General features: G+C 35.4%; 1 protein-coding gene across 1 annotated transcript in view; it reads right to left on the bottom strand.

Annotated features, from left to right (window-relative positions):
- Positions 1-21809, bottom strand: part of FAT4 (FAT atypical cadherin 4) — a 172257-nt gene that overhangs the window by 81538 nt on the left and 68910 nt on the right. The window contains exons 2-4 of the mRNA XM_081253885.1: positions 17845-17976; positions 6701-6962; positions 4491-4841 (exon numbers count right to left, since the gene is read on the bottom strand). Of these exons, the coding sequence (XP_081110011.1) occupies positions 4491-4841; positions 6701-6962; positions 17845-17976 (745 nt within the window). The remainder of the gene's footprint in view (positions 1-4490; positions 4842-6700; positions 6963-17844; positions 17977-21809) is intronic.

Genomic DNA, 21809 nt, shown 5'->3' with positions numbered 1-21809 from the left:
GAGAAAAGTTCTATCAACTGATGCAAAGAAAAAAAGTTTCATCAACTGGTGCAATATATGTATATATTACTTAGAAAGCAATTTTATTTTAAAGATATATACACCCATATATATATAATATATATAATATATATATATATAATATATATATTATATACACATATATAATATATATTATATATATAATATATATATATAATATATATATAATATATTTTTAAATAGAATTACTCTCTAAGGAAATTTTTTGCATTTCCTATGGTTAACTCCATCAGTAAACATTTAATTCCTATTCTTTTTTTTTTTAATTCCTATTCTTTGAGGCACAAATTCATACACAATTATTATTGAGAAAAAAGTTATGAAGACATCTGGATAAAAATACCAACAAGCAGAGATATAGCTCTATGTAAGCATATAAAACCTTTCATGCCCAAGATCAAAAGAAATAAAATACTTACAAAATTACAGATGGCTACAAAGTGATGGCCTAACACTTCTACATAAATCAACTGGAATGCAAGTAATTAAATCAAGGATCTGAACACCCTTGGTCCACTGTGTATGCTACTTCCTGGAGTAAACAATTAACTTGCAGAGGCAAAAGGAGAACATGATACCAAGATTTTATAGCCTTGTAAACAGCAGGACAGCCTCCTTTTTAGGAAAAACGTTTAGTGGACTAGGTGGATGGTGGAAGTAATAAATATTAAAATTTAGCTAGAATTATGAAAAAAGAAAAATTTGGTTTTATATTCAAATTCGTAATGACAAATGTATCAGGTGATAACGTTAAAAATGAACTGACAATAACAATCATCATCTTTGAATAAACATAGAAATACAACTAGTTTTGCACAAAATATTGCAGCATCATCTAAGAAACAGCTCTCATCTCAGGAACTGAGACCTTACGGTTGCAATTACAGGTCATGGAAGCCATCTATATGGACTTTACTGTAAAGAAAAGGACTTTTCATTCCTGTCAAGTCTAAGTGACTCTGGGCATTTGCTCTACATCTAGAAAATACATGTAGGCATATTGAAACTCAAAATTCTCCCTGAACTTTTGTACTATTCTGAAAAATAGAGAGCTCAGGCCATTCTTCTCTCTCTGCTCCTTGCATCAAATATCCCAATCATGAATCACTAAATATATTATTTTAGCATTCTATAATTTATTCATATGTGTTGGGACTTGAATTTAGTGGGCTTTCATAGCACCAGATTTTTTTTTTTTTTTTGTGGTACGCGGGCCTCTCACTGTTGTGGCCTCTCCCGTTGCGGAGCACAGGCTCCGGATGCGTAGGCTCAGCGGCCATGGCTCACAGGACCAGCCGCTCTGCGGCATGTGGGATCTTCCCGGACCGGGGCATGAACTCGTGTCCCCTGCATCGGCAGGCGGACTCAACCACTGCGCCACCAGGGAAGCCCAGCACCAGATTTTTAAGCTTAGAAAAGTTCATATTTCTAACCATTTGTGTTCAATGTTCTGAAAGTAGTTTATTTACATGACTCTTTCTTTCTGGAAGCTTTATTGTGTGTGTGTGGTTGTGTTAGGGTTTTTTTTTTTTTTTGGTTGATTTTTATTTCAATCTTAAGAATAATTTAGTTCCAGGAAATATAGCATATAACTATAGGTATGCAGCTCTGCTATGAAATGTGTATATTTATTCACAATCCATAAATGTTGTCTAATTATTTCTATGATGAACTAGTATTTGTCAACTTATCATACAGCTGTAAGACATGGAACTCTTGCAAATAGCATTCACTTTTATGAAGCAGTTCCAACAAGGTCATCAGGTCACTGGAATATGAAACCCATTTACAGGTCAAATGATCTGCACTGTGTACCAAGCATATATCAGTAAATTTATTCAGCAATAATTACAATTGCTTTATGACTCTACAACTCCCCAATATTTTAAGAGTTTATGAATTTATTTCTAGGATAATGTAATAATTATCAAAACCAGAATATTTCCATGAAACTTCCATTTTATAATACTTTGCCTCAATATAATACTTTCTTAACTGTATGAATGAAAGCCTTGAGATTAATACATGTGCTACTTATCTTGTGAACACAGTAAAATATTTGCTTTATTCTTATTAAATGGTATGTAATCTAAAATTTTAGGTTAAAATTAGAGAATTTAGATATAAGTAACAGAAAATATTAAATTTATTTCCATATAAAATATCTTCATTTAAGATGACAATATTCTCTCATCTGAAAACTCTTGATCAGACATTAAAATGAATTTGATAATTAGAAAAGTCTAAATAATATTGTTTGTGAAATATGTTGAGAACTATTTAGTATAACTGAGTTGGCAGTTTTAAACAAAGAAGGTTACCCTTGGACAGTCTTATCATGATCCTTGTAATTCAGAGAGATTAGAAACTGTGTCCCATATTTTAGGTCAAAGTACAGGAAATTACACTGATAAAAGTATTCTAAACTAAAACAATGGAAAAATGTAGCTTGAAACTTTTACCTAACACAATTAAAGGCAAAAAAAAATCCATAAAAAGTAACTTGAAGTCAATGGTTAACACATTTCTGTGCATATGTTTGCATGGATTATTCCAGCAGCTTTCACAAAAAAAGTGTCTTATTTGCTATTTTCCCAGTTCCCTACCATCAAGGTGTGAGGATAAATTAAACTTACTTTAGAGCTGCACACAATCCTATGATACAATGGACTCTCTCTAATACATAATAAATAAGTCACAATGAAACCTGGCAGATAATTCTTCATTACAGAAAAGTTGGAACCAATAAAAAAAGTTCATATCCAGAGATCAGGTAAATTAATTAAGTTTATATCAATAATAATAGAGAAATCAACATCCAAAATAAAGATTAGCCTCAGTTGTGTATAAATCCTAATGGTAGACAATTACAGAGCTGGGCTGATGTACATGAAATAGACTGAGCAATGTTCTTAGGCCAGGACTGGGTACATACTAAGGACAGGTGGCCCATCATATTTGCTTGTTCCCCATCCACAGATTCAACCACCATGGATCAAAAATGTTTGGGAAAGAAAGGTTTCAAAAATTTCCAAAAAGCAAAACTTGAATTTTCCATGCACTGGCAACTATTTACATAGCATTTATATTGCATTAGGTATTATAACTAATCTAGTAATCTATATGGGAGGATGTGCATAGATTATATGCAAATACTACACCACTTTACATAAAGGATTTGAGTATCTTGGATCTTGGTACGAGTAGGGGTCCTGGAACCAATCCCCTGCAGATACCAAGGGATAACCTGTATTTGACAATGGTCGGTTATTGTTACTAATATTGTTAGCAATTTCTAGAACTAACATTATAGGCACTTCTATTTTAGGTATATTTATGTGTCTAATATTAACTGTGCTTAAATAAGAGGGGAAAACTTCAAAATGTACTTAATGAATTCTAAAGAAAACATTCTCATGAATTAAAATACTGTGCTCTTTGCCTCTCATATCTTTCTAAGTGGCAATTTTGGACACTTCTGAAAGGAAACTAAGTATAGAGCAGAATGTTGAGATAGAATGGTATTCTGAGATTACATAAATCATTTAAGTCAGCAAGAACCAGGAAATTCTAAATTAAGGTTGATATGCCTATGTCACGAGGCATATCCTTGGGCTAGAGACCCATTTCCTCTTAAAATAATGTCCCTTGTTTTCTCAAATGAACGAACATTTAGCTGCATCCAGTGGAAGGGAAAACAAGGTATTAACTGTCCAAACATTTTAGTTAAAGTCTGATAATCTATACAATGTTATCTCTGAGCCTATATTATCTAATATTTGTATATACAAGTTAGTCTTAGAAGAAAGACCAAGGGAGTCCTATTTTAAAATAAAGTTTTTCAAATAAATAAATAAAAATCAAGCAAAAATCAAACATTGTAAAGTCTAGATTTAATGTAAAATCTCAACTGGATTATATAGCATAAATTAAAGAGATCTGAGACTGTCCTTTGAGACAAAGCATGAAAGCTTGCTAAAATACTCTGAGCAATTTTCAGTCAGAAATATAAAACTAATCATGCATTCTTAAGTATTTTTGAGACTTTGGTTTTTCTTTTGCATCCATATTTTATCCTTTTCATGTTAAAAGAATATATGTAAGCAAATAGTTATTTATCTGACATAAACCTACCAAAAAGCTGTTTTATGACTTCTACATTGCCAACCTGCAATAGTGTTATACAGTTAAGGAGAAAAACAGAAAGATAAAGTTTAAAAAGCTTATAAGATGATAACAATGCATGCTGGGTAACTGTTATAAATAAGAAATTAACTAATAAAATACTTAATCTTTTCATCCTCTATAGTTAAGTTATAATCTATTCCTCAACTTTGGACCTATACTTACAAAATGCAATTTTGTGACAGCTTCACACAGTAAAGAAATACGAGTTAAAGCTGATGATATTTTTAATAAAGTTTAAGTATATAAAATAAAGTACATACCCTCATCTGCGTCAGTAACATTAAACACAAGAACAGTAGATCCTAGAGGTAGATTCTCCATTAAAGATGTGCTGTATGTATCCAAGCTGAAAATGGGTGGGTTATCATTTACATCTAGTATATTGAAATAAACCCTAATGGTAGTAAATTGTCCCCCACCATCTTCAGCTCGAACAGTGAGAATATAATATTGCTGTGCTTCATAATCTAATATTCGAGTCAAATTAAAGACTCCGGTAACTGGATTCAGGAAAAATGTGCCATCTTCATCGTCTTCATTTACAATATATGTAATTTCTCCATTCACACCAGAGTCATCATCTGTAGCTAAAATAGCTGCTACCAAAGAACCTATCAGAAAAATAAGAATCTAAAATTAATGGGACAGGGTATTGCTAAGAGAATACTTATGATATCAAAAATTTTATTTCTACAGTAAAGTATTTTAACTAGAGAATTACTATGAAAATATAATGAACACAACATTCTGTAGATTTCTACATTAACACCCAATACCAACATTCCCAAATAATATCAAAATGTATAGCATATTAGATATCCAGTAGATCTTATGCTGCAATGTAAATGTTCTGGGGAATGAACACTACTTCGGACATTATTTTTCTACCTGGCACTACCAATTCATAAACATATTGATGAATTCAATGAGCATATATTGGGGCCCATTGCTAGTGTCAGGAACTCGGGATTCCAAGCAATAATACAAACTTATGCTGAGGGGATACCACTTGACAGCTCATATGACGGGGACAGGCTGGGACCTGGGGCCCTTTGCTGCAGTGCTGCAGTACTTACGCTGGCACACACCTCTCCTCAAGCAAAACAAATATAGAGAAACTATATGGGACTAAAAATAACTGTGTGCATGCCCAGTTGGGGCAAATTCTGGACCAAGAGATAAAAAAAGACCAAAAAAACCAACTACCACTTCTGAAGAGTCAGGAGCAAAGACTGGGTGTTGGGAGAAAAAGCAGGGTACTGCGTATGCCCCCTGCACTCAGCACCACAAACAGGTGGTCAGAACACCTAAGCCACCCCTCTGGCCCAACTCCTGGGCACACCCTTACCCTGACCCCACATAAGGAACCAGCTTGCGGAGCGAGCGAAGGAACTTGTTACTTGTTTTTGCTCCTTCCTGCTGCGGCCGGGGTCCCAATAAAGCCTAGCCTGAATTTCTTATCTGGCCTCTAGTCAATTTCTATTGATTGGGGAAGGCCATGAACCCTGGTCAGTATCATGACCATTGATAGAATTAAGGCGAGAAAGAAATGTAATGGGAATTACATGATGGACATGCATAACTCATCTTGGGGACTGTAGTGAGAAGTAGGCTTCTATAAATGTTTCACTCCTCTGTCAAATGAGTTTCTAAAACATATGCCTTATTCCAAACTCACTCCAAATGTAAGTCAGAATACAATTTCAGTTTTAGATAAGAATTTCCAATAGTGGGAAGGAAGCATACCCACACCAATTACATGGATTTTGGGTACTCAAACTCAACAGTCACAGCATAATATGTTCAAATAGACAAGGTGGGAATTCAGGATTCCTATTTTACGAACACTTATTGAGTATCTGCTAATCCTCAAACCCCATGTTAGCAAACTCATATATGTTTTACCTTAATTCTAACAGGAATTGTTTCCATATACAGAAGAATGAACTGAAGCTAAGAGAAATGAATACACTGCCCTGGTTCACACAGCTAGTAAGTGTTAGAACCAGTATTGACAGGTTTTCATGTGCTTTTCTTTGCTCTTTCTATGCACAGCAACATAATCACATCAGACTTTTTTTTAACATCTTTATTGGAATATAATTGCTTTACAATGGTGTGTTAGTTTCTGCTTTATAACAAAGTGAGCATCAGATATTTTTAAAGTGGAAAAATGCTATCAAAACTATGGGTGCCAGAAAAATCCACAATGCATGTCACAAATACTTTCAGAAACAGAAATATCTGTAATTAGTAATCAGATGATTGGTTAACTTCATTTGCTCTCAAAAGTCTACAAATTTGTTTGGGAATTGTAATGAAGATGGTTAATTAAAATATTTCAAAATCCAGCATTTATACCTAGTAGCATATGGTAAAAACTAGTCACAATTTAAGAGTAGCCAAAACATGGTCCATAACTGTAGTCAAAGGTGATCCTTGCCAATACACTTATGGGCATGCCACCTACCTGGGGTAGTGTCTTCTGGGATGTCAAAAGAGTACACAGGCCTGGAGAACTTGGGTGTGTGGTCATTCACATCACTGACAGTGATATTTATTCTCATATCTGAGGACTGAAGACCATCATCTGCACGAACCAGCAAGGAATATTTGGAACGGCGTTCCCTGTCCAACCTCTTGGTAGCTATCAGATCTCCAGATTCAGGGTCAATTCGGAAACTGTCATCGGCTCCACTAATGATTGTGTATGTGACAAGAGCATTTGCACCCTAGGAAAAAATGATGAGTATCTGAACTGCTAGAAATAGAACACCAAGAGTACCATTCCTTGTGCTGAATATGTATTTGACAAAGTGAAGCTTTGGGGCTTAATTTCACATGATACTGTAAGATTTCAAAAGGTAACCAGCCAGAGTAGTATATTACCTAGTCTTTCACCATTCACTCCATTAAATAACAACAAATCACAGCCTTCAGTATTTATATGTTTTTTAATTCTTAAAATATACACATGGAAAATACGAATGATGCTAATACTATTAACCACATAACCAGAGGTTTGCTAAAACCTTGTTGTTCTGTGCCAGGCCTAGTGACAGCACTAAGTATGCATTATCTCGCTTCAATTCACAGCTCTGTTAGATACTATTTCTCAAATGAAGACACGGGGTTCCGAGATGCTAGTTAACTTATGCAGAGTCACGCTGTAAGTGTGAGCGTGGATTTCAAACCCTAGTCTGCCTGATTCTGAGCTCATGTTCCTTCTGGTTCAACATGAAAAGGTATTAAACAAATCAAGCACTAAATGGAGGCTTGCAATAAGCACTGTAAGAACTAAAGACAGGGATTATTTTGACCAATTTGGTAGTGTGGAGAGTTTAAATCTAAAATAAAAGAAGAAAAATCAAGCTAAAGTATTAGATTATGAGTATATGTTGGAGAATCTCAGTTGTAACACACATTGAATTGTATGGCCAAGAAACCACTAATCTTGTTTTAATTGAAAACAATCTTTTAAGGCTCTCTATAGTGTAGGATGGACTAGAATGAGGAGAGGCCAGAGAAGGGAGATAGTGAATAAAGTTTGGCCCCAAGAGACTGGGGCTTTATTTCCTCAACATGAAACTCTGTACAATCTGTATTATTTTCTGGTTCCAAGTCCCTGTTCTGTAAAATGAAAGCAGGGATCCATTCTTGTTTTCGCTCAGATCTTAGAGCTGTAGCACTCAAAATCTGAGGTATGAACTAGGAATTTGGCAGAAGGAATGGAAAAGTTGAGAAAAATAGAACATTTATTAAGTGTTTATTAAGTGCTAAGCACTGCTCTGAGCACATCACTTCATGGGTACTAATTGTTTAGATACTTAAAGGTAATCCAGTTGGGTAAGTACTATTATTATCCCAATTTTGAAGATAAAGAAACTGAGACAAATAAATATGAACCCTGGTTATCTTGCTCTAGAAATGAGACTCTCAATTATAATGTACCAAACATAATACACAGGACAAATTAGTAAGATCTGATAGGTTATTGGATATAGAAGTAACGGTAACAATATCTCTCATTTGTTCAACATTCCCCTATATTCTCATTTCTTTCTTTTTTAAAAAATTGCCATTGATTTACAATGTTGTGTTAGTTTCAGGTGTACAGTAAAGTGAATATATATATATATATATATATATATATATATATATATATATAGAGAGAGAGAGAGAGAGAGAGAGAGAGAGAGAGAGAGAGAGAATCTCCACTCTTTTTTTAGGTTCTTTTCTCATATAGGCCATTACAGAATATTAAGTAGAGTTCCCTGTGCTATACTGTAGGTTCTTATTAGTTATCTATTTTATGTATAGTAATGTGTATATGTCAATCCCAAACTCCCAGTTTATTCCTCTCCCCTGCTCTTATCCCCTGGTAACCATAAGTTTGTTTTCTACATCTGTGACTCTACTTCTGTTTTGTAAGTAAGTTCATTTGTACCCTTTTTTTAGTTTCTAAATATAAAAAATATGAACAATTTTTTTCTGTGTCTGACTTACTTCACTCAGTCTCATATCTTTATTTTAACAACTCCAGGCAATGGGTGTAAAAGTGAAACAGAAGGAAAAAAATTTAATTTCAAATTACTTTGGCTGTGAATTAGGAGAATACTCTTGCTGAAGACATCTCAGGATAGGATCTGCTTTGACACAGGAGAAAGTATGCAGTGAAATTTTATAATTTTATGTATAGTATGTTAAGCAATTGAAGGATAGTTTCATAGAAATGGTTATGTGGTCAGAGATTTGAAAAGGGGTTTCATAAAACTATCTGAAGGTCGATATATGTAGGTCACAGTTGAGGCCACAAGATTTGTTGAGGACTTAAATTAGAATAAATCAAGAAAGGAACAGCAGCATAAAGATTGAATACTACTTTTAGAGAATGGGAAAAATGGGCAGGGACTAAGGGAGGAAGAGGGGGAGAGACCTAGGAGACCCAGAGGACAGCCTGCCACAGAGGTTAAAGGGAAGATTTCAAGAAAGAACAGATTTTAGCAGAGTCAAAAATAAAGAAATTAAGGGAAATTAAAATTAAAGCACCCAGTGCTCGCTTTGGCAGCACATATACTAAAATTGGAACGATACAAAGGAGATCAGCATGGCCCCTGTGCAAGGATGACACACAAATTCTTGAAGTGTTCCATATTTTTCTAATGAGAATCTACTGTATAGCTCAGGGAACTCAGTGCTCTGTGGTGACCTAAATGGGAAGGAAATCCAAAACAGAGGGGGTATATGTATATGTATAGCTGATTCACTTTGCTGTACAGCAGAAACTAACACAACATTGTAAAGCAACTGTACTCAAATAAAAATTAATAAAAAAAAGTTAAGCATCCATCTGGATTTGATGATGGGGGATGCTAACTTTACAGTATTTAAAAATCTCTTATAAACTTACCTATATATTGTTTCAATTTTGAGCAGTTTGTTTTAGATATGTTTACTTATATGTATATTATAATTGAAATATTGAGTTAAATATTATACACTGTACTGGTTGAGATCTGATGCTCCGGGGTCATAGTTTTGGGCTTGAATATTTACTCTACTACTTATTAATTGTGTGTCATTGGGCCAATACATAACCTCTTTGAGCCAATGTTTCCTTACCTGGACAATCGGGTTGGTAATAATACCTGCCACATAGGGCTGCTCTGAGGATTAAAGGTGCTCATACGTGTATAGGACCTAGAACAATCCTTGAGAAGCTTTAAGTGTATGACAATGCTAATTGTTACTTTTAGTCCTATTTTAATTATTTTCTTATAAAAGGAATACAAGTTAAATGTATTTGATGACTGAGTTGTTTGCAAATAAATAATTTAAGTAAAAATTTGATTAGAGTTGCTACATATCCCAGGGAAAATATTTTCTGATTTCCTGTTAATATGTAGTATTGAGACTTGACACTGAGGTATAAGTAGTGTTGGAACTGTCAACTTCAAAAATTGCTTTTTGATTTAAATATACTCACATAAAACAAATATACTTTTTTTTACCATATTAAGCTATAGCAAGGTATTTATTAAAATATACAGGCTAAGAACTCTCCAGAAGATATTAGGAAGAACATAAATTTAGGGTGTTTAGACTATAAAGCTGACATGCTGGGAAATTTCAGCAGCTGAAGTTTCCATACATCTTTTCCATCACAAATTAAATATATTTTATCTTCATGACCAAACACATAAGGGGGTGATTTCTAACAGTTGAAGGCAAAAATACTCTTTAAAAATATACATTTAGTGGCATTTGCTATATTTGTACTGCATTCCCTAAGCTGATCTTAAAATTTAGTCATGTGAATGCCTCAAAGAATATTTTAATTTAGTATAGAACAGCTGGGTTTAACATACTATGCACATTTATCTTGTATATTCAGGTGTACATAGAGTATCTAATGTATTTATTGTAATTGTATGGTTTAACAAAAACATTCAATAAGAATTTTAGACTTCTAATCTGACCACATTCTGTACCATTTGTTCTATTTCACAAGGAATTCGATTATTCTGGTAAAACAGTCCAGGGAAAAACAGCTACACTCAATTCTGACCTATTAAAATGGAATTTGGAAACTAGGGGAAAGCCAAGATACAAAAACATATTTCAAGCTATTGTATAAATGGTTTGAAATTTAGAAATGTCCTGTCTGCAAAATGACTATAATAATGAATACTCCTAAATAATTCTTAGGAACAGAAGCAAAGGCATCAGACTATGTCGATAAACCATCTTTTTCACTTTCAAAATCAGATGATGTGGTGCATTATTAGTTCTAGTGAATGTCTGAAAATGTGTAGCCAAGAGTAATGATTTAATTAGGTCTTTTGAAAAGTCTATTTATTTAATATTCCAAATATGCAGTATCAGCAATGCTACAAGAAACAAATATCATATTTCAGCTGTAGCCCAGTGGAAATAATGCTGTTTAAAAATACTCCACTCTCCTGAGGAACCACAGAGACAAAAGTAAGTGGAAGGAATTCTAAAAGTAAATAGCTATAAATTGCAAATGCATTTTATGAACTTAAGTAGTATTTTCAAAAACACATATGGTACCATGGAACAAAGCTTGAGTATCCTGGCCAATTACAAGCATAATAATTCTGTTTATCGAAGGAAACAAGAGACTGACAAAGTCACATGCTTCTGAGAGATGTGTATCTTGATCCAACACATGTTTCAAAAGATATTTAAATTACGTTCAACATGTATATGTTGCTTTCTAAAACTGATTCCTTTACCCAGGCATTACTCTTCAGTGACCTACTAGTTTCTCTAACATACTAATAATTTTATGTTCAATTTAGTAATTAAGGACAAGTGTATAAACTAAAGAATACATGGACATAATTTGCTGATTACCTACATAATCTTAGCATTTTAAAGAATTCTATTAATCTTGCAAAATCAATCTGCTGGATAGTTGTGTGACAATTTAATGCTGGCCACAAAGTAAAAGCAACTCCTTGCTTTCAATATTGATTCCTACTCAAAACTAGATGAAGAAAGAAAACAGAGCCATGATTTGGTAAGAGAGAAAACATATATATATATATTTTTTTTCAAATTTAACTAAGAGGTAAGGAGCTGACAATAGAGAAGAAGATAGAGGTTTACCTAAAAGCATTAATATTAATTTATTATAAACTCAAAAAAGGAAACAGCCAATAATTCTGAATGCCATAGGAAGCCTAGGTGTCCATTATGCATGGCATACAGACAAAGAAATTGGTTGCTAAAGCCAGTATTGGAAATAGTCAGTAGTCATTAAAATGCTACTAAAAAATTTATGAGAAAACATATCCAAGAAGGAAAACAACCTCAGGGGCTTAATCTTTTAAACATAAGAGTCCAAAAGCAGTTTTCCAAAAATGTCCTACTTTTTTCTTTTTATTTTTAAACATCTTTAGAGGAGTAAAATTGATTTACAATGGTGTGTTAGTTTCTGCTTTATAAAATAGTGAATCAGCTATATATCCCCATATCTCCTCCCTCTTGCATCTCCCTGCCACCCTCCTTATCCCACCCCTCTAGGTGGTCACAAAGCACCGAGCTGATCTCCCTGTGCTATGTGGCTGCTTCCCACTAACTATTTTACATTTGGTAGTATATATAAGTCCATGCCACTCTCTCACTTCGTCCCAGCTTACCCTTCCCCCTCCCCGTGTCCTCAAGTCCCTTCTCTACATCTGCATATTTATTTCTGTCCTGCCCCTAGGTAGGTCTTCATAACTTTTTTTTTTTTAGATTCCATATATATGTTAGCATAGAGTATATGTTTTTTTCTTTCTGACTTACTTCACTCTGTATGACAGAATCTAGGTCCATCCACCTCACTACAAATAACTCAATTTAGTTTCCTTTTATGGCTGAGTAATATTCCATTGTATATATGTGCCACATCTTCTTTATCCATTCATCTGTTGATGGACACTTAGGTTGCTTCCATGTCCTGGCTATTGTAAATAGCACTGCAATGAACATTGTGGTACATGACTCTTTTTGAATTATGGTTTTCTCAGGGAATATGCCCAGTAGTGGCATTTCTGGGTTGTATGGTAGTTCTATTTTTAGTTTTTTTAAGGAACCTCCATACACTTCTCCATAGTGGCTGTATCAATTTACATTCCCAACAGCACTGCAAGAGGGTTCCCTTTCCTCCACACCCCCTCCAGCATTTATTGTTTGTAGATTTTTTGATGATGGCCATTCTGACTGGTGTGAGGTGATACCTCATTGTAGTTTTGATTTGAATTTCCCTAATGATTAGTGATGTCGAACATCCTTTCATGTGTTTCTTGGCAATCTGTATATCTTCTATGGAGAAATGTCTATTTAGGTCTTCTGCCCATTTTTGGATTGGGTTGTTTTTTGGATATTGAGCTGCATGAGCTGCTTGTAAATTTTGGAGATTAATCATTTGTCACTTGCTTCATTTGCAAATATTTTCTCCCATTCTGAGGGTTGTCTTTTCATCTTGTTTATGTTTCCTTTGCTGTGCAAAAGCTTTTAAGTTTCATTAGTTCCCATTTGTTTATTTTTGGTTTTATTTCCATTTCTCTAGGAGGTGGGTCAAAAAGGATCTTACTGTGATTTATGTCATAGAGTGTTCTGCCTATGTTTTCTTCTAAGAGTTTGATAGTGTCTGGCATTATATTTAGGTCTTTAATCAATTTTGAGTTTATTTTTGTGTATGGTTTTAGGAAGTGTTCTAATTTCATTCTTTTCCATGCAGCTGTCTAGTTTTCCCAACACCACTTAGTGAAGAGGCTGTCTCTTCTCCATTGTATATTCTTGCCTCCTTTATCAAAGATAAGGTGACCATATGTGCGTGGATTTATCTCTGGGCTTTCTATCCTGTTCCATTGATCTATATTTCTGTTTTTGTACCAGTACCATACTGTCTTGATTACTGTAGCTTTGTCATATAGTCTGAAGTCAGGGGGCCGGATTCCTCTGTTTTTCTTTCTCAAGATTGCTTTGGCTATTTGGAGTCTTTTGTGTTTCCATACAAATTGTGAAATTTTTTGTTCTAGTTCTGTTAAAAATACCAGTGGTAGTCTGATAGGGATTGCATTGAATCTGTAGATTGCTTTGGGTAGAATAGTCATTTTCACAACGTTGATTCTTCCAATCCAAGGACACAGTATATCTCTCCACCTGTTTGTATCATCTTTCATTTCTTATAACTTTCTTATAATCTCTGGGAGAGCTTTCACCATTTGATAGTACATGGAGCCGGGAGGTCTCCGGTGGACCAATGTCCTGAACTCGGCTCTCCCACCTCAGAGACACAGTCCTGACACACCCAGCCAGAGCAACAAGACCCTGACAGTCACTCAGCTCAGAAGAAAAGAGAAAAAAAGAAAGAAAGAAAAAATAAAATAAAATAAAGTTATTAAAATAAAAAATAATTATTAAAATTAAAAAGATAAAAATAATTTAAAAAACAAAGAAAGAAAAAGGAGAGCAACCAAACCAAAAAACAAATCCACCAATGATAAAAAGCAGTAAAAACTATACTAAAAAAAAAAAAAAAGAACAACAAAGAAATGGACAGACAGAACCCTAGGACAAATGGTAAAAGCAAAGCTATGCAGTCACAATTACACAAAGAAGCATACACATACACACTCACAAAAAGAGAAAAGGGAAAAAAATATATATATCCTTGCTCCCAAAGTCCACCTCCTCAATATGGGACGCTTTGTTGTCTATTCAGGTATTCCACAGATGCAGGGTACATCAAGTTAACTGTGGAGATTTACTTTGCTGCTCCTAAGGCTGCTGAGAGGGATTTCCCTTTCTCTTCTTTGTTCGCACAGCTCCCGGGGTTCAGCTTTGGATTTGGCCCCGCCTCTGCATGTAGGTCGCCTGAGGGCGTCTGTTCCCGCCCAGACAGGACGGGGTTAAAGGAGCCGCTGATTCGGGGGCTCTGGCTCACTCAGGCCGTGAGGAGGGAGGGGTACGGATGCCGGGCGAGCCTGCGGCAGCAGAGGTCAGCATGATGTTGCACCAGCCTGAGGCGTGCCGTGCGTTCGCCCAGGGAAGTTGTCCCTGGATCCCAGGACCCTGGCAGTAGCAGGATGCCAGGCTCCCGGGAGGGGAGGTGTGGAAAGTGACCTGTGCTTGCACACAGGCTTCTTGGTGGCGGCAGCAGCCGTAGCATTTCATGCCCATCTCTGGGGTCTGTGCTGGTAGCCGCAGCTCGCGCTCCTCTCTGGAGCTTGTTTACAATGGTCTCTTGCCTCTTCGGCAGCTGCAGACTTTTCCCTGGACTCTGTCCCGGCCAGCTGTGGCGCACTAGCCCCCTTCAGGCTGTGTTCACGCTGCCAATCCCAGTCTTCTCCCTAAGATGCGACCGCCGAAGCCCGAGCCTCAGCTCCCAGGCCCCTCCCGCCCCAGCGGGGGAGCAGACAAGCCTCTCGGGCTGGTAAGTGCCGGTTGGCACTGATCCTCTGTGTGGGAATCTCTCCGCTTTGCCCTCCGCACCCCTGTGGCTGCGCTCTCCTCCGCGGCTCCGAAGTTTCCCCGCTCTGCCACCCACAGTCTCCGCCTGCGAAGGGGGTTCCTAGTGTGTGGAAACCTTTCCTCCTTCACGGCTCCCTCCTACTGGTGCAGGTCCAATCCCTATTCTTTTGGCTCTGTTTTTTTTTTCTTTTTTCTTTTGCCCTCCCCAGGTAGGTGGGAAGTTTCTTGCCTTTTGGGAGGTCTGAGGTCTTCTGCCAGCGTTCAGTAAGTGTTCTGTAGGAGTTGTTCCACATGTAGGTGTATTTTTGATGTATTTGTGGGGAGGAAGGTAATCTCCACATCTTACTCCTCTGCCATCTTGAAGGTCTCCTCCCCTTCTTTTCTTTAAAGTTGCAGGTGAAACTACTTCCTCCCTTCCATCCTCTGCTGCCTTTCCCTCCTTCCACCTCCCCTCTCCTTACCCCCACATACAGGTCCTATTACAAGATACTCAGTGGTGATTTTTATGCCTTCAGATGCAGTCACATCCTGCACAAATTGTCAACATCCCTACTTCCCCCTGGATTGCAAACAATTCTCCTTTCTTTTCCCGAGTTATTCCTGCTTTATAACTTTACCCCTTTCTGCCCCTTTAACTCCCCACCCTTTCTCACCTCAAATGTACTTTTTGTATATCCTAGCTATCATCACCTTACATTTAGTAATTAAAAAAAAAAAAACTGGAACATCTAAGGATAACACCAGCATGGTTACTTATATTTTTTTAACTTAAAAAACAAAGCTCAATAGAAATAAAACAAAGTACACTAAAACCGTGTTGACATAAATACCTAGAGACATAAGGACTTTTCCAGCCTTCTTCCAATTTCATCATAAATATAAACACATTTCAAAAGATGAACTTGAAGACAATGCAAGTGTGTGTGGGCATACACACACATAGAAAAGTTAAAGAGAGAAAAATAAACATGCAGGCAGCATTGCATTTGTATTAACCCTTCTTTGTCATATCGTGAAAAGAAAAAGTAGAGAAGAAAATAAAATTATAACAGTATTAACATAATAGTATTAAAAGGGTTGAATGTTGGCATCTCTTTCAAACAATCAGTTCTTGAGACTAGTGTATCCCATCAGAATATATATATATATATTATAATTAACATATTATTGCTTCCTGTCTTGGATAAATCACTTGAAATAAATGAGGTTTATGTGTTCTCTTTCTACAGAGAGTATAGATAACAGAGCAGTTGTTACAATTACAATTATTTGATGTATCGATTGCGTAGGCTTATAGCAATTGCATGAGCTTCTTTTCTGTTGCTTTTTAGCTATTTTGCTAAATAAGAGATAATGAAATTTTGTGAATTGAGCTATCCATATATATATTATCAATGATGAGCTTTAAGGAAATGCAGTATTTAGTAAATTATAGTTGATGATATTTCATATCTATCAATAATAATAGAAATATTCTGCACACAACTCTTAATGGTAGCTGGAGCTGGGAATAAACTTTTCTCTATATAAAATTGAGTAGGAGGTACTAAACTTGAAACACCAAATCTTTTTCAGTAGACAAATACAATTACCTAAATGCCCTTGCTTTATTTTGTTTCTTTTTCCATAGGAAAAGGAAATTTGGCAAAATGTATAAATGACTAAGTCTTTATATTTCTGTACTGGCTGTTAAATATTAGTCTGCTATTGAATTATTTACCTTTTTAAAGTCAAAGAAATAATCCAAAAATCAAATTTTCAGATACTTCTGGATTTTAATTGAGGGTAAGGAAATTAAATTATCTGACCTGTTTGGGGCTTAGCTTAAAGGGAAAGGGGATACTAGTGTAGGGGAACATTTTTCCTCTTTCCAAAACTCTAAAACATTAATTAAACCCTTTACTTAGCAAGAAGGAGAAAACAAGTGATACTATTTTTTTAATGGGAAAAATGTAAATTACAAATTATATAAGCTGCCATGCCATTTGGAGCATTAGCTAAACTTAAAATATAAATACAGAAGATAGAAATCTAGATTGTGCCCCCAAATTTCAATTTACCACTAGGAAAGAAATTTCTGTTTATTAATGGAATTGAAAACTCATTAGCTACCTAGATAATTTCCTTAAAATATATAAGGCTATAATTAAATTATATATATTTATATTTGCATATATGTATTCAAATTAAATGAAAAGTTGCAAGGTATCCTTAATTTTTTTTAAATTTTAAATAATTTGCTTTTTTGAATTACAAATAAAAAATAAATTCTTAGCTATATATGCTATAAGATAGCAAATGGGAGTGATACTGACATTAAAAAAGAAGATATTTCTGTAGGTATTTTTTATTAATTGAGAAATTAAAATAATTTGGCTAAGAAATCCAAAATGTAGCCAGCAATGAACTAAGTTGTTAATTGCTGATCAAAGGAAAATTACGACTAGACAGTCTTTATTTTAGCATTCCTATATCACATTTCAAGAATTACTTAATTTCTTTGGAAAAGAGCACACAACGCTTAACCTTAGTTATTAGGAAATAAATGTTGTCAACATACAATAGAAATTCGATAGATCACTGGAATACTAGGTTTCAAAAATTCAGAGAGAGTGTCTGAACTACCTCGTCAGCATCCATGGCTGTTAGTTGCATAATCTTAGAGCCATCTCCAGTGTTCTCCTCTACTGTGAGATCCAGCATGTCGGTTGGGAACACTGGTGGATTGTCATTGATATCCTGAAGTGTTATTTCTACCTACAAGGAGAGAAAGAAACAATGTATGAATATTGCATATGTCTGCAAGATACCAATTAAATTGTATACCAAGAGTCTATTCAAATAGTCCTTCCAAAAAGAATCAGAACCTTCATATACGAGATCAAAAACAGAAAATACCCTAGAGAAAGTTGTGAAATATTTATAGGAAAATATAAAAGCCAAATAAAGATCATTTGACTTGTTGATCATAATTGATTTTAAATGATCAACCTGGAGTTTATAATAGAATAGGTCCATGATCAACTGTCATTTTAATCCCCAGATTTGTGCACCAGTGAAGAATTGTTGAGACTTAGGACTGTCTGTCTTTCAACCACTAAATGTTGCCTGACACACAGATGAGGTTGTATAAAATTTCTTCCTGAAATGTTTACATATTGGCAACTAATGTCCAAAGGAAATAAAGAAGTTCACATTTTGTTTTAAAAAACACTCAGCATTTTTCCCTTTAAAGTCAACTTTCAATCTTTGGGGGAAGAAAACTACACACATCTTTTCTTTCTATTTCCACTCCTTTCAACACATCTTAAGGTGACTAAAGCTAAACAATCATTCCATTCAGATGTAGCATTCATATAAATTGCAAATATTAACAGCTTTGTTTGAAAGGTCCTTGTCAGAGTTATTTGTTTCCCTACCTAAGAAAAATTGTTTAGAAATAACAATTTGTGAAGTTTAAATAATAACTTCAAACCATGTGTTTTCTCTTTTGAGCTAGGTGCTAAAAGCTGAATATCTGATAAGAAAAGGGGAGAGAACTGCTAATAAAACTGAAAGTTTCCCCAGTTGGGTCACAAAATCAAGTCACGGAGAAAAATCCATCCATCCATTTAGCTCAGATATAACCAGGACATTTTTCTCCTTGGATGAAATGTCATCTTTTATAGTTATACTGTAAAAACTCCATCAGATCCGAGAGTGCTGAGTATGAATATTAGGAGAGAGCAAAAGAATTCTGGTTTCTTCTTTTCCAGGAAGAGAGGAGGGTGGGCTTGGGTGTAGGGAGAAATAATAGGTAGGATTGTCATTATTCTCTGGCAAGGAATGAGTGGGAAATACAGTAAAGCTAGGCAAGTAAACGGATGAGCAATTGATAAAAAAGAAAAACCCAGAAAACAATATACAAAATTCAGTACTAAATAATTATTATAGTTCCACCATTTAACAGGACAGTTTTGATCATAGCTAGTGGCTCAAATTAGTCTAGGAAGTGGTTAAGACAGCCTCAGTAGTTAGAAATCTGCCACTTCTTTTTTGGCTGACATCATCCTCTACACCTTTAGAAAAGATCCACAATGGCTAAAACTGCAGTCTATAAGGAGCATTTCCAACTTCCTACCAGGACAGAACTAGGTGTTCCTCAGAACCAGAGAGAGACTGCACATGTGACAGAATATGTATATGTGAGTGTGTGTTTATGTAAGTATATGTGCATATCTGTGAGGGTGAGGAAGAACACTAAATTGAGGGTAAAGAGAATCCAGATTGGCACCAAATAAACATGATATCAAAGATACATCAGGACATGTACCACACACTAGAAGCATGCTGGATATGATAGAAAGATTCTTCATTATGAGTGAATGAACTGAGCAAGACCCTTCTATATTTTAATAGTTATAACTAACATGCACATGGCAAACACGGTTTTAAAGTATATGTATATGTGTACACACATATACACATGCATCCACACACACACACATATACATATAAAATCCTCAAAAGAGACCTATGAGGCAGGTACTATTATCTTCCATTAGAGAAATGAGTTAACCAAAGGTACATAGGTTAAGATCTAGTAAGTCAGTACGTTTTCTTCACTACAATGTAAACCTGTCTTTCTCTCTCTCCACACATACCTCCCTTGCTTGTGTGTGTGTTCAATAAACATAATGAATCATATCTGAAAAGTATGTCACAGCTATATAAATATATTTTTACAAATGTGCATATTATTCCTGTCTGGAATTTGGAACACTTACATATGAACTAGCTAGTCATATAATCTTGGGTCAGCCTATAAGTCTTTGTCAGAATTAAAAAGAAAAAAAAAAATGAACTAGGTGATTCCTAGATACAGCTCTAAAAGTCTGTGATCATGTATTCTCTATTAAATTTTGGCCCACTCCATCACTTCAGGTACAGAAGAGTATTTCCTTTTTTATTAGCAAGAATAAATTTAGTTAAATATTAATGAGTTCAAAACTAAACATTTCTGAATGTATCTAGAATCAACCAGTTATAGACACAGATCTAGAACATCTCATCATTGGATCTGATATATGCAAAGGTTATATTTTTGGTTAAGGATACAATAGGTCATCCATTTAATAAGCCAGACTATGCTTTTTCCAAATCAGTGTCAGCTTGCCAATCAAAAGGTTGAAACTTTATATCCATTTTTAAAGAAAAATCTGGATATTTTCTCTTCTCCACTTCACACTTCCTCAAGTATTCCTGAAAAGCTTTCAACATGACTCCTCTAGATTCCCTCAATTGCCTGGGGTACGAATTACCTAGGAGAGGAGATTTGAACTCATTGGTGTCATCCTGCAATCCCTTCACTTCTGATTCAGTGTGCCATGTTTCTACTACCAAGAATTCCAAGATCATGGACCCTGTTTACCTATGAGGTGGTCATTGATTCCAATATTTATTCATGTAATATTTTAGGATCGATCACATGAAGGGTATGTATTAGTTATTAAAAATACAGATGAGGGCTTCCCTGGTGGCGCAGTGGTTGGGAGTCTGCCTGCCGATGCAGGGGACACGGGTTCGTGCCCCAGTCCGGGAAGATCCCACATACCGCGGTGTGGCTAGGCCTGTGAGCCGTGTTCGTGCCCCGGTCCGGGAAGATCGCACATGCCGCGAAGTGGCTAGGCCCGTGAGCCACGGCTGCTGAGCCTGCACGTCCGGAGCCTGTGCTCCGCAACGGGAGAGGCCACAACAATGAGAGGTCCGCATACCGCAAAAGAAAAAAAAAAATACAGATGAAAATAAGACAGACCACCATCCCTTGCAGGGAAGAAATGAAGTTTGATCATGTAAATATGTACAAATAGAAACATTTACAACTACCTCCGGGAAAACTATTGTTGATATCTTGATTCCAAGAAGTCAGTTCCCCACACCATGGATAATCCTTTGAACTGCCCTGCATCTTGTCCTTGGCAGTTACCATCTCTCTTGATGAGTCCAGATCCTAACATGCGCTTGGCTCACTCTCTTGGATCTGCCACCAACCTGAGAATCTTATTCCATTACTACCTCCTCTTTGGACTAAGATTTGGTATGATTTGTTTTGAAATATTATCATATAAAACACAGGAGTCAAACATTAAAATTTAGTGAAGATATCTGGAAATAAGAATTAAGACATTATAATTTTTAAAGAGTCCTTTCCTTCTGTACAAATTAGATAACTTTAAATAATACAGATAATGGCTATTAGTGGTTTATTTTAAAATTCTGAGATTTAAAAACTGTCTAAAATATAATTCCTAAACTAAAAAAAGTATATGTTGGCAAATACATTCCATTATTTTAAAAGACACACCAAAAACTACAGCATAGCTAAGCTTTTAGTGCCAGCTATGCCCCTTTAGTGTTTTACATCTATTTTTATATTTGTTTGGATCTGAAATAAGCAAAATAATTGCATTTAAATATTATTTTGTAAAAACTATCACATTTTAAAATATATTTTTTTTATTTTTTAGACCAAGCTGTGCACATGTGGGATCTTAGCTCCCTGACCAGGGATCAAACCCATGAACTCTGCATTGGAAGCACAGTCTTAACCA

Source organism: Mesoplodon bidens (genome assembly GCF_964165515.1).
Source record: "Mesoplodon bidens genome assembly, chromosome: 1".
Taxonomy (NCBI): Eukaryota; Metazoa; Chordata; class Mammalia; order Artiodactyla; family Ziphiidae; genus Mesoplodon; species Mesoplodon bidens.
The sequence above is the reverse complement of the archived record's forward strand: the minus strand, read 5'-3'. Positions and strand labels throughout refer to the sequence as shown.